Consider the following 13053-nt stretch of genomic DNA (forward strand, 5'->3'; position numbering starts at 1 on the left):
AGATGTTTTTTTGTTAAAGGACTTTTGTTTTCTCTAAAGAGGAGGCAGAGGAGATGGTAACCTGGTTAATTACAGTTACACGGTTGTTTGAGCTACATTTTGCATTTCTGTAAATGTCTTACTTATAAAAAAAATCTGTAACACTGGGTGTAAACAATAAATAAATAATGTAAAAGTTAAACGTCTCCCTCCCATGAATCTATGAATAAATGAAAGACCAATCAATCATTTAAGTCATGAACACATGACTAAATATGGAATTGGAAAGTGTGGCTGTATTACAAATCCATTAGGATTATTTGATACAGCAATATTTGTATATGAAAATTAGTTCAGGTTAGTTTTTATATATTTATAATGTTGTAAACATGTTTTATTGGCTAGATTCCTTCCTTCCTTCCTTCCTTCCTTCCTTCCTTCCTTCCTTCCTTCCTTCCTTCCTTCCTTCCTTCCTTTTCAATGGTTCAAAAACATTGATATTTCCCTTTTCGCAAAACAACCTTGTAGATTAGGTGAGAGACAAGTAGTCACCAAGACCATTAGCAATCTTTTTTTTTAAAGTTATTCATTAGGGATTAGAACCTGGGTTTTACAGTTCTAATGCAATAGTCTAATCATAATATAGAAATATTATTTATTTTAATAATGTTTTTCTTGAGATCCAGTTTGGCGTAGTTGGTTAAAGCTAGAAACCATGAGTTCTAGTCTTACCTGGAACATGAAGCCAGCTACAGTATATGACCTTAGGCCCATCTCTCTCAGCTCTTGGAAGGAGACAGTGGCAAACCGTTTCTGAAACACCTTGCCAAGAAAACTGCAAGGAGTAGTCTCGGCAGTTGCTAGGAGTAAAACACTGACTCAAAGCACAAATTAAGTCGAATCTGGCAGCTGAGAATTGTCAACTGGAAATAGTTGGTGTGCTTGACAGCGAGAAAACAAAATCTACCCGAAATATTACTTGCGTGGATATGGAAGTAGATGCATTTATCCTATATAAAATAACTGCATAATTATAACATCTCTTAGGATTTTAATGTATGTTCTGACAAACAGCCCAAATATTGAAGTTAAATTCTCATCAGAATAAACCACTGCAGAAAAGATTAGAGCTAAAGAAGAGAAAGCCACCCTCTGGACACCCAATGCATGACATTTCTATCAGCCTGGCATTGACACTGTATATTGGTGCAGCTGTGTACACTTAGAGATAATCTTGCTTTGATTTTCCCTTCCTATCTAATCTGGGCTCCAGGAAGCCATTCCTTCATCCGTATAGAACAGTGGTTCTCGACCTTTTTAATGCCGCGACCCCCAACCGGTCATAAGTTGAGGACTAAACCGGTCGTAAGTCGAGGACTAAACCGGTCGTAAGTCGAGGACTAAACCGGTCGTAAGTCAAGGACTACCTAACCGGTCATAAGTTGAGGACTTTCCCTGCCCGGGAGCGCCGCGCATGCGTGGTTCTGCCCCCTGCGCCGGCCGAGGCGTAGCTGGCAAGGGCAGAGATGGAGCAGGCCAACCACCAGCTGGCCCAGCCCAAGGGAGGTAAGGCACCCGCCGGAAAAGGGGAAAAAAATGGCGGACAGCCTTGCTTGGCGACCCCCGTGAAATGGTTGATCGACCCCAAATGGGGTCGCGACCCATAGGTTGAGAACCGCTGGTATAGAAAGACATAGATATTCTACCCTGTAGACCATAGCCAAGAGCCAGTTTGGTGTACTGGTGAAGGCCAGAAACAAGGAGACTGTGAGTTCTGGTCCCACCTTATGAATGAAGCCAGCTGGGTAACCTTGAACCTGTCATTCAAGAAAACTACAGGGACTTGTCCAGGCAGTCATCAGGAGTAAACAATCATTCAAAGGCACATAACATAAAGGAGGGACCTTCAAACTTGACCCTTTTATGACTTGTGGACTTCAACTCCCAGAATTCCTCAGCCAGCGTGCCTGGCTGAGGAATTCTGGGAGTTGAAGTCCACAAGTCATAAAAGGGCCAAGTTTGAAGACCCCTGACATAACGTGTCAGTAATGAAAAATTGGTGGGAAAATATAGTTGAAAAAGTAATTGAAAATGTGCAGATTAAAATATTGTGGGATTTCTGAATATAGACTGATAAAAGTCTTGGATCCTAACACAGCAGATATAACCGGTTGAAAAGAAGAAAGGGTGGATAATTGATGTAGCAGTACCAGGCGATGGTAAAAGACAAAGAATTGTAGAAGATCCAGAAGTATCAAGATCTGAAAATTGAAATTGAAAGATGATGGCATAAACTGGCCATGGTGGTCCAAGTGGTTATCTGCACACTTGGTACTACACCAGAAAATGTAGGATGGCACTTAGAAAATCTGAACATCGACCCAATTTCCATCTCTTGATTACAAAGGGACAAACTGCTCGGATTTGCACATATACTACACCAATACAATTCTAGGTTCCTACATCAAACTCAGTTCAGTTCAGAATAGAACTAGAAAAGACCTTGGAGGACTTCTAGTCCAATTCCTTGCTCAAGCAGGAGACCCTATACTAGGGGTAGGCAACCTTGGCTCTTTTATGACTTTTATGGCTGGCTCAGGAATTCTGGGAGTTGAAGTCCACAAGTCATAAAAGAGCCAAGGTTGCCTACTCCTGCCCTATGCAATTTCAGACAAGTGGCTGTCCAGTCTCTTTTTAAAAACCTTTAATATGGGTACAACTTGATATTTGATATGCCCACAACTCGATGCATACGAAGATCAACACCAGCTAAATAAAAATGGCAGCTGCAATTTCCTGCAGTATGTGCTAAAGTAGAAAGTTAATCCAAAAGTTATTTCAATTTTATTTTTACTCCTTTTCTGATGAAGTTTAATTAAGAGCATCATTAACCTATGTATTAGTAAGCTTTCCCAAGGATTTAATAAATTTTACAAAACCAAAAAGCTGACGTATTTCTTTACTTTTCATGCCTTTAATCTTCTTTCCTCCCTTGAGAGATATTCTCTATTTATATATACAATGGTCAGTTGGCTGTCTCTCAAAAACATGAAAAAAATTGTCGGAGATTTGTGTTTTGTGCTGAGATTTGGCAGCTGGAACTGGGGCTGTTCTTATACAAATATCAAGTTGGATTGTAGTGTTGAAGGGACCAAGCTAGAAACTGGGTGACCATGAGTTCTAGTTCTTCCTTGGACACAAAACCAGCTAGTGACCTTGGGATAGTCCTTCCTCTCAGCCTTGGGAAGGAGGCAATAGCAAATCACTTCTAAAAAACCTTGCCAAGAAAACCACAGGAACTTAGTGAGGCAGTTGCCAAGTGTCAAAAACTGATTTGAAAGCACAAATTAAAGTTGGATCTGGCATCTGAGAAGCGTCTTGACAGTTAAAAGTGCTTGACAGCAAAAAAAAGTGGTGCTTTCTAATCTTCCCTGGACCCAAATCCCAGTCATATTTTGAGTGCCTTTTTTAAAAGCCCCCATTTTATCTTTACCTTTACTTTTAGGTTTAAATCTCCCCTTGTTTAAAATAGCGTGTTATGATTATGGTCAACTTTTTTAGGTTTAACATACACTTGTGAGAAGTTGCTCTGTGATGGTTTCCTTCTAAAAATTCACGGTATCACATCACTATTTTCTATCAGTTTTTCCAGCCTTGTAGGCTACAGATCAGAATCAAATTCAAAAAAGATCAGCATCTTTTCTAAAGTGATGAACCAGATGTCCATGAAAAGATCACAGAGAAGTTTAGTTTTGATCTGTTTAAATATTTTGTGCGTTTGGAGAGAGAGTTGACATCAAAAGTGTTTTCAATGGTTTGTCTCTTTGGGAAATTTGTATATAAAAACAGGCGCACAAAAATACAACGGATTCGTCTTTCTGTGAAAATAGGGTGGAATGGATTTGTTGTTGTGGGAGTTATCAGTATAGCTGGTGAACTATCAGGCATGAAAGATCTGGTCTGTGCATGGTCCAATTAAACTGCTTTATTGCTGAAAGCCTATACACAGGAATCTTCTCAACTAACTTCATAACTCTGCTCCCAGGTTCCGCCACTCCTTCTCCTACATGAACCTCATGATTTAAAGACATTTTTAAAAGGGAAAATAACCAAAGCATCTTTCTTTGTCATGTGGGCAAAACAAAAACCCCTGAGAATAAGTCTGTTGATACAGCCCAGAATTGGGAGAGAGAGAAAATCTAAACACAATGGAAAAAGGACGCTTGTAATGGAGCCCAGTTAACTAGCTGAAGTCTTCGGACAACTTCATGCTCCAGTGCAGAGGTCCCCAACCTTTTGGGCACCAGGGACCGGTTCCGTGGAGAGAGGTTTTTTCGCGGACCGGAGGGGGCGTGGTTTTGTGTGCTGCCTGCATCTCGAGGATGGGGCTTTGCTTGTTTGTGCAGACTGGTTGCTGGCATGCTGCGGCCCGGTACCGGTCCATGGACCGGGGGTTGGGGACCCCTGATTTATTAGATGCATAGAAATAAGATTTTTTTTAATTGTGACAAAGCTGAAAAGTAGTTTGACTGTGGATAGGCAAATCTTTGCAGGTTGTTTTCTGCAGATTGCAGTCCCATCTACTGCACGCTGCTCTGTAGCAAGCCCTAGAGTAGAATTTAGTAGTGAGAAAATAAGCCTTTGTAAGTGTAAAGAGCATCAGACAACTGTGGATAAGTCAGCAGCTGGAAAAGCATTTTCACAGGCTGTTGCTTTTTTTTTTTTTATTGACTGGCAATTACTCCTCTATTACTTCTACTGGAGAGGTCATTGACTACCTAATCCACATTTGTTTGTTCCCGCAATATTTTAAGGCATGGACAAAACAATTCCTGAGCAATAGGGAACAGCCAAGGGGCGTCAACTTTATACAGAGACCGTTTAAAAACAAAAATTTATTTTCACACTTGTTTACTTTGCTACAAGATACCATGGTGAACCTTAGCTGGTGTGATGTCTCCTTAAAGAATGGAGTTGTCTTAAATTCAGACCTTGAGGAATCCATCTCTAATGTGGTTTGAGAGTTTATTGGTAGACTAGCTCTTCGTGGAGACGAGAACCGCGTTCTTAACTCATCAGTATTCCAACCTAACCTGGCAGAGAGGGAGTGTCTGCTGCAATTTGAATGGAAGAGATGAAAGAAGAACTGTGAAGTGAAAATCACGTTGCCTTCCAAATGAGGGGAAGAAGATGGAAGGGTGTGATTTAGGATGCAGTCTTTTTTTAACCACTGATTTATTCTGGCAATTTTAGGCAGACTTATTTTCGATAGCTTGCTGTTCATAAAAAGCTTTATTTCACAAGCAGGTGGTGAGCTTCAGCACTTTCAGACAAGATACACCTAATTTTTCTCTCTTTCTTTCTCCCCCCTCCTTTTTTTTTTAAAGCAGAAATGTTATAAGCAGAATGATTAGGTGTCCTGCCCCATAAGGGTCTGGGATTTTAACATTAATTACCATTACCTGTCTCCTCCTCCCTCTCTTTCTCATGAATATGTTTAAAGCAGCCTTGCAATAAAGATAAAAATATTAAGGAAGTTTCCAGCTTAGCTGTGAGTACTTTGCATAGGAAGCAATAATAAATTGCTCGGGGTCTAACTACATCACCTTTTCTCAAGCAAGCTGGGAAGAAAGAAAGAGGTCTGAAATGAACATTAATGGGCCTCTATTGCTCTGTCAAGCTTGCTATTTGGCTTAGCAGCAAGTAACTGTAATTTCAGGAGTGTATTAAGAGTGATGTCAATCATGCCGCTGGAAAACCTTGATTCAGATTGCAGTTCTTAACAGATCTGGACATTTCTCTTATCCCCTTGGCAAAACTGGCGGGCAACCATTTCTGGAGGGCAGAAATGGATATCACCTTTTATTGATTTTGCTATACTTTCTCTCCCTACATTGGCTTGAATGTTCCCATCCATTTGGATTAGAGCATTTCCAGTTTGCTGCACATAACTTCAGCAAGGCATATCTGCCACTTTGTAGAGGAAGGATTGCCTCTTCAACCAAACTAGTCTTACCGCACCCTTTTATCCTGAGTGGAAGAATAGCATAATCCACAGGCCTTTGGCTTTAATAACCCAGTTATGGATGGTCTGAATTTGAATAGTTTGAATAGAATAGAGCTGGAAGGGATCTTGGAGGTCTTCTAGTCCAGCCCCCCGCTTAAGCAGGAGAACCTATACCAGTGATGGCGAACCTTTTAGAGACTGAGTGCCCAAATTGCAATCCAAAACCCACTTATGTATCGTCGAGTGCCGGGTGGGTATGGCCCATTGGCTGGGCGTGGCCAATTGGGTGGGTGTGGCTAATTGGGTGGGTGTGGCTGCAGTGGTAACGGCAGACTGGATGGGACTAAAAAGTTCAATCAATCAATTCCAACTTTGCAAGATCTTTTTTTTTCCCGCGAGAAGTTGAAATTGACTGATTGAACCTTTTTTTTTTTTTGCACATGGCGGTGGAGGCCTAAAGCGAAAAGGTTTTATAAAACCCAGCTGAAGGCCTAGGACTGGGACGACAGCATGCGTGCCCACAGAGAGGGCTCTGATTGCCGCCTCTGGCACCCGTGCCATAGGTTCGCCACCACTGACCTATACCATCTTAGACAAGTGACTGTCTAGCCTCTTCTTAAAAACCTCCAGTGATGGAGCACCCATGATTTCTGGAGGCAGGCTGTTCCACTGGTTAATTGTCCTCACTGTCAGGAAGTTTCTCCTTAATTCCAGCTTGCTTCTCTCTTTGTTCAGTTTCCAACCATTGTTTCTTGTCCTGCCCTCTAGTTCTTTGGAGAATAACGTGACCCCCTCATCTTTGTGGCAGCCCCTCAAATATTGGAATACTGCTATCATGTCACCCCTGTTTCTTCTTTTCTTTAGACTAGCCAAGCCCAAGTCCCGTAGCTGTTCTTCGTATGTTTTAGTCTCCAGGCCTTTGATCATCTTAGTTGCTCTTCTCTGAATTTTTTCCAAACTCTCAACATCTTTTTTGTGATATGATGACCAAAATTGGCTGCAGTATTCCAGGTGTGGTCTCACTAGAGTTTTATAAAGCGGTACTAATACCTCTTGTGATCTTGATAGTTTAGTAGGAACTTGTTTTTTAAGTACTGTTTTGCTTTCCAAGCAGCCTCCTTTACAGTGTGCTTGCTTTATTTTTTTTCTAATGGTGCAGTTCCATCATTTACTTGCTTTAACTAGTATACGCTGTTAGTAGTTTTTGCATATCAAGTTTATTCTTTTATTATGAGGTGATTATCTATTTGGTATTCCATTATTCCCTTAAATATAGTTGCCTAAGTTTTTTTTAAATATGTCTACTTTGTGTATATTCCTTTATTTCTGTTCATGCTAGGTTTTAAGTGTGATATAAATATTGTTACTAAAACATCTGCAATGCATCTGTAGCTTGTTTTCAATTTATCACATATAAAACTGGAACGATAGTGTCTTTCACTGGATTTTTATTAGAATTAAGCAAGTATCTGGGCATAAAAAAAATAATCAAAATCAAGAAAGACAAATTTTGTACCTATGTTCCATCTGGTGACTGGAAACAGCAAACCACCAACATGTATCTCATAGTACTTTGCTATTTATTTTTAATTCTTGCCTACAGTGAACACATTTTTGCCAAACAATAAAGAAAAGAGTTAAGTTCTAATTTATTGGAATTCTGAGCTTTCAATCTATTCATTTCGCTTTAAAGTGCAGCAGTGTTGGATGATGGCCATAAAACTCTGACAAGATTGCTAGCTAGCTAGCTAGACTATGTCTTGCGAGATATTTAGCCAGCATAAATATTTTTCATTAACTGAACAATTTCAATCGCACTTGTCTGCACACAACACGGTTGCCTAATGTTAATTGCACCGAGTGTACATGAAAATGCAAGTAAAAAAGTGCCTTTCCTCTCCAGTATTGCTAAATGTGCCTCAAAGGTATTAGATACAAAAGCAGGATTCGTTTTTCTTGTTATTTTCAGAATTCCTTGTTAGTTTATTATGCGTTCAAATTATTCAAGGAAATTATCTGTTTGTGTGGTATTATTTTGGCCATGTATATAAATAAACCCAGATAGGCATAACTCTTAATCTCTATGCACTGAGAACTGTGCCACCAAATGCATTGTGGGAAATGGGAGGAGTCTAACACAAATGAGGAATGTGATAACGATACAGGCGGCCCTTGAGTTATAACCATTCATTTAGCGACTTAAAAAAGTTTTTAAAAAAACAGCACTGAAAAAAGTGACTCAGTACACTGTTTTTCACACTTAACGACTGTTGAAGCATCCCTGTTGTCACATGATCAAAATTCGGTCTTGACAACCAGCATGTGTTTATGAGGGTTGCAGTGTCTCAAGGTCACGTGACCCATCTTTTGTAACATTCTGACAAGCAAAGTCAACAGGGAAGCCAGATTCACTTCAACAACTAGGTTAATAACTTAACAACTAGAGGGATTCAATAACTGTGACAAGAAAGGTCATAAAATGGGGCAAAACCCAGTTAACAACTTTTTTTTTGCTCATCAGCAGAAATGTTGGGCTGAATTGTGTTTGTAAGTTGAGAATTACCTGTGCCTGGTTCTCACTCATCATGGATTGTGTCCGTTTCTGTAGGATTATTTATCACCGGTCTCAACCAGGGGGTGCGGGTGGGGCCAAAAAAGCATCATTTTCAAGGTTGCAATTGATTTCAGTCCGAAAGCAGGGTAGAAATCCAGTAAATAAATCAATAGCTTATTTGGATTCCTGGCGTAAATGTTTATTTATATGATTTTTAAAAAAATCATTACTCATCCAAAGTGGGGACAATTATTCAAATTCCTCCATAACTAGATGAAAACTGATGGATATTGCGTTGCATTTATTTTTGTTATCTTTTTTTAATTTTTTTTTATTCCTAGATGTACATCACCCACACAATAAAGGCTAGAGGGACCAGGCTGGCAAAACCAGTCCTTTGCTTGAGCATAATGTGTATGGCATTTCTCGCTGGTATCAACAGAGTAGCGGAATATCGAAATCACTGGTCAGATGTGATAGCAGGATTTCTAGTCGGTATTTCAATAGCGGTGTTTTTGGTATGTATCAGCTTCACATTTTTCTACCTGTTACATGTCTGACTGTTTGTAGGATCCACCATTTCATTAATCCATCAGAATACAGGCTATTTGCATAATGACAAATTTCAGTAAATACAACTGTTTATTTTGCCTTATCCAGCTAAAGTAATCGTATGGTATTGCATTATTCCATCTATGAGCTTTTTACTATTAGACCGTTCTATTCAGAGAGTAATTTTTAAAGAGCTCTTTTTATTACTGTCACTATCATTTCCATGTGGACATGGCTTCTTTCTCTTGCATTTTTGATTCTATATTCAGTGAGTTGTTTCTTTCCAAGATTATCAGTCCCTTGTTTATAAAATGACTTTCTGGAGCCTGAGAATCCAGGATTCCAGCATCATCAGTATCAGTTCTTACACTGACATGTTTCTATTTTAATTTAAAGATGTTCAGTTTTTAAGGTCACATTCTATCAAACTGCATCCTCTGCAAGTTATATTAGTTTGGAAATATCACCTAAGTGTTTGAAAACTTTGTTTTAAGCACCAGGAATAACATGGCGAATTCCACTTCCACTAGACTGGCTTTATAATTACCTAAAGTTACAGTGTATTTAAATTACAACTTTTGAAGGGATGAATATATTTTGGAAACTGTACAGTTTAATTATAATGGTATTTCCGTGAAGACCAAGATAACATAATGGCTTCATAGTATCTAAGAACTTTCTTCTCTTTCTAGGTGGTATGTGTGGTTAATAATTTTAGAGGTAGACAACCAGAACATGAACAGTCACACTTGGACAATCTGGGACAGATGTCTATGATCAGCATCCCTCGGGTAGAACATTCTGTAGTAAAGGTAAGGTCTGTGGTGAATTGATAACTTTTGTGGTGAATCTGAGGTAGAATGATTGCCTTGCTTAGTTTTTGTAAGAGAAACAAATCTTCAAGTCCACACCATAAACTATGGTGGTCTGGAGACCAGGAACGCTTTTGTATCTTCTCAAGGATTGGAGGAGGCCATGAAGAAAAAAGGCAGTATAAAGAAAAAAGGCTAAATTTGTATTGTGCTGTTAAATCAGTTTGTCACAAGAGGCAGCCTTCTTCCTCTCACAAAATCATGAAGTCTGCACGGAAACATTCTCTTCAGTTAATTAATTTAATGTCAGTTAAAATTCTTTAGTGTGTCCAAACTTCTCAGTTCAAGGGATACATTAGTTGCCCAGTGATGGTTTTGTGCCAGTACAAAAGACTGCATATATACAAATGTACTTTTTATATGCGTCTAATTGTTCAAATGACGTGGAACTTATGTGGAAAGGACTGATAAGTAAATTGATATGATTTTATCACAAACTGGACATAAAGGCTGTCTCTTTAACTTGTTTGCCTTTGTCCTTAAATTTACATTAAACATACTGAGGTGTGTCCTAAAACATCCTAGCTGTGCGTTTATCTAGAAGGCTTCTGTTTGAGCAGTGTTTGCAGGAGGCTATTTGCATAAAATTAGTGATTGCTTTGAACACTAATATGCACTTTGGGGTTTTTAGTTTTTTTTTTTACTCCAAATGCCCCTGGCCATTTGACAGACTTGAGTGGTTGTTACATAGTAGGATGTGGACATCTTGCATGAATGCCTGAGATTGCTTGTGTGTAAATTGAGTTTGTTCAGCCTAGAAATCAAGAGGGTGTGTGTTCTAATCCCATCTTAGCTATGAAAAACTGGCTGGGTGACTTTGGGCCAGTCACTCTCTCTCAGCCCAACCCACCTTACAAGGTTGTTGCTGCAGGGAAAATAAGAGGAAGAAAGATATTAGGTATGTTCACCACTTAACTAAGCAAATAATAAATAAGGTGGGAAATGGATAAGTAAATGGCATAGGGCTGGGATGTAAGAGATTTTGTTTCTTGGTTTTCTTTTCTCCTTAAGGTAACCCCCCCTCAATTTGCTTTACCTAAAAACCATGGCAGTTACAGCAGAGTATGAAATGTTGTTAAAGTCTTTATTCTATTCAGTTTCATCTCGGAAATCAACCTGTTTCACCATCTCATTTGCTCAAGCAAGCATCTGGTTGATGGGTGTATCTTTTTGTATAATCCGTTCTGTTCGCTTCCTATGAGATGTCAAAATAAAGGCTTTTGTTTGCCCAAATTAACATTGTAGGGCAGCTAAATGTTCATTTTAAAAAAATGCATGAATAAGAGGAACCAATTCATAGTCTGCTTTCCCTACGTAGGCATCATTACATCAGACGCTTTATCCAGAATCCACGTCAATCCAATTCTGTTGTTGCTATTGTTTTTTTTATTATTACTTTTTTAGGTTGCTATCTCACATTTCTCCTAGGATCTCAATAGTGGTACATGTAACAGTTACTCCTCCAAATTTTCCCTACGACAATCCTTAGTGTAAGCTAGGCTGAGAGATAGGCAGTGGATCAAAGTAATCAGTGAGCTTCTATGGCTGAAAGTGGATTCAAACTTGGTTTTTCTCAACCCCCTAGAGACAAGGTTCTTGTCAAGCACCGGGGAAATCAGGAGATTCAGGCAGTTCAAATGAATATAAAGATTTATTGCAAGCTTAAGCTTTCTACAAGGATCTGACCAACTGGCCTTTAAGGGAAATAAGCGGAAATAAGAGAGGCATTTAAAGTGGGCTGGACTTAGATCTGTTGTGTGCACCCAGGGACTCGTGACTTATGACATGTTTGACCCCTCCCTCGGGCTCAGCCTGCTCATCTCTTACATTTCTTCCATCTTTGATTCTGGATGGGGTGGCACTACCCCAGATATGTGCTATGCAGGACTTGTGGATCCTGCTGAAAGAGCAGGTAGCAATTGTGACTAGGAGGGCCTTTACACACCTTTGGGTGGTGTGCCAGTTGTGCCCATAACTGGACCGGGAGGCCCTGCTCACAATAACTCATGCCCTTGTAACCCTTGGTTTAGAGTCTAAATGAGATTGCCCTTGAAGGTCATTTGGAAACTTCAACTGGTTCAGAATGCTGCTTGTAGTAAATGGTGCCAGATACACCGCACATGTAATACCACTTCTGCATAAGCTGCATTAGTTATTCATGTGTTTCTGGATACAATTCAGAGTTCTGGTGGTTACCTTTAAAGCCCTACGTGGCTTTGGATCAGGGTACCTGAGGGATCACCTTTTTTCCAAGAGTCCGACCAAATTGAGCAGAATAATGGGTATGCTGCAGATCCCATCAGCCAAAAAGTGTCAGCTGGAAGGGACCAGAAAATGAGTTTTTCCTGCAGTGCCCTTGCTCCATGGAAGATCCTCCCTTCAGAGATTGGCCAAGTACCTGGATCCTATGTATATTTAATCTGGATGATTTATAATTTTTTTGCTGTTGTTATTATTTTAAAATCTTTTTAGTATTTTTAATTGTAATGTATGTGTGTGTTTTTTTAAATTGTAAGCTGCCCGGAGTCATTGACTAAGACGGGCAGCTATAAAAATTGAATGAATGATTGAGCACCTTACAGGATTGTGATTTCTGACTTCAGTGGGAAGGGAAGGTCACGAATCATGAACATGTGACCTCGGGATACTGATGGCTGGAACTTTGAGGACCTGTTGTAACGACCACTTGTTCACTGCTATCATAAGCTTAAACAGTCACTGAATGAGTGGTCAGTAAAAGGACCACCTGTACTTAATTGTACATTGCTTGATTTATAACCGATATAAAACCAGTGTATTAACTTGGTTACCTATTTATTGTTTATTTAATACCCATTTATATTCTGCCTCAGTTGACTTAAGGACAATAAGGCAGTGGGGTCAAAATAGCAACGGGTCTGGATGGGGAGGAACAGACTCAGACTCAACCCTTCCAAGACCGAGTGGCTGTGGTTGCCGGCGCCCCGGCATAGTCAGCTGACTCCATCGCTGACTATAGGGGGCGAGACTCTGGCCCCCTCAGAGAGGGCACGCAACTTGGGTGTCCTCCTGGATCCACGGCTGACACTGGAAGACCATTTGTCGGCCGT

The 13053-nt window shown here is 39.8% G+C and overlaps 1 protein-coding gene across 1 annotated transcript in view; it reads left to right on the forward strand.

Moving 5' to 3' along the window:
* The window catches only part of LOC107289171 (phospholipid phosphatase-related protein type 5-like), a 36623-nt gene that overhangs the window by 17187 nt on the left and 6383 nt on the right, over window positions 1-13053 (forward strand). Inside the window, exons 4-5 of the mRNA XM_015817872.1 lie at window positions 8882-9058; window positions 9785-9904. Coding sequence (XP_015673358.1) covers window positions 8882-9058; window positions 9785-9904 — 297 coding nt within the window. The remainder of the gene's footprint in view (window positions 1-8881; window positions 9059-9784; window positions 9905-13053) is intronic.

The sequence above is a fragment of the Protobothrops mucrosquamatus genome, unplaced genomic scaffold (genome assembly GCF_001527695.2).
Source record: "Protobothrops mucrosquamatus isolate PMUCROS unplaced genomic scaffold, P.Mucros_1.0 scaffold647, whole genome shotgun sequence".
In the NCBI taxonomy this organism is placed as follows: domain Eukaryota; kingdom Metazoa; phylum Chordata; class Lepidosauria; order Squamata; family Viperidae; genus Protobothrops; species Protobothrops mucrosquamatus.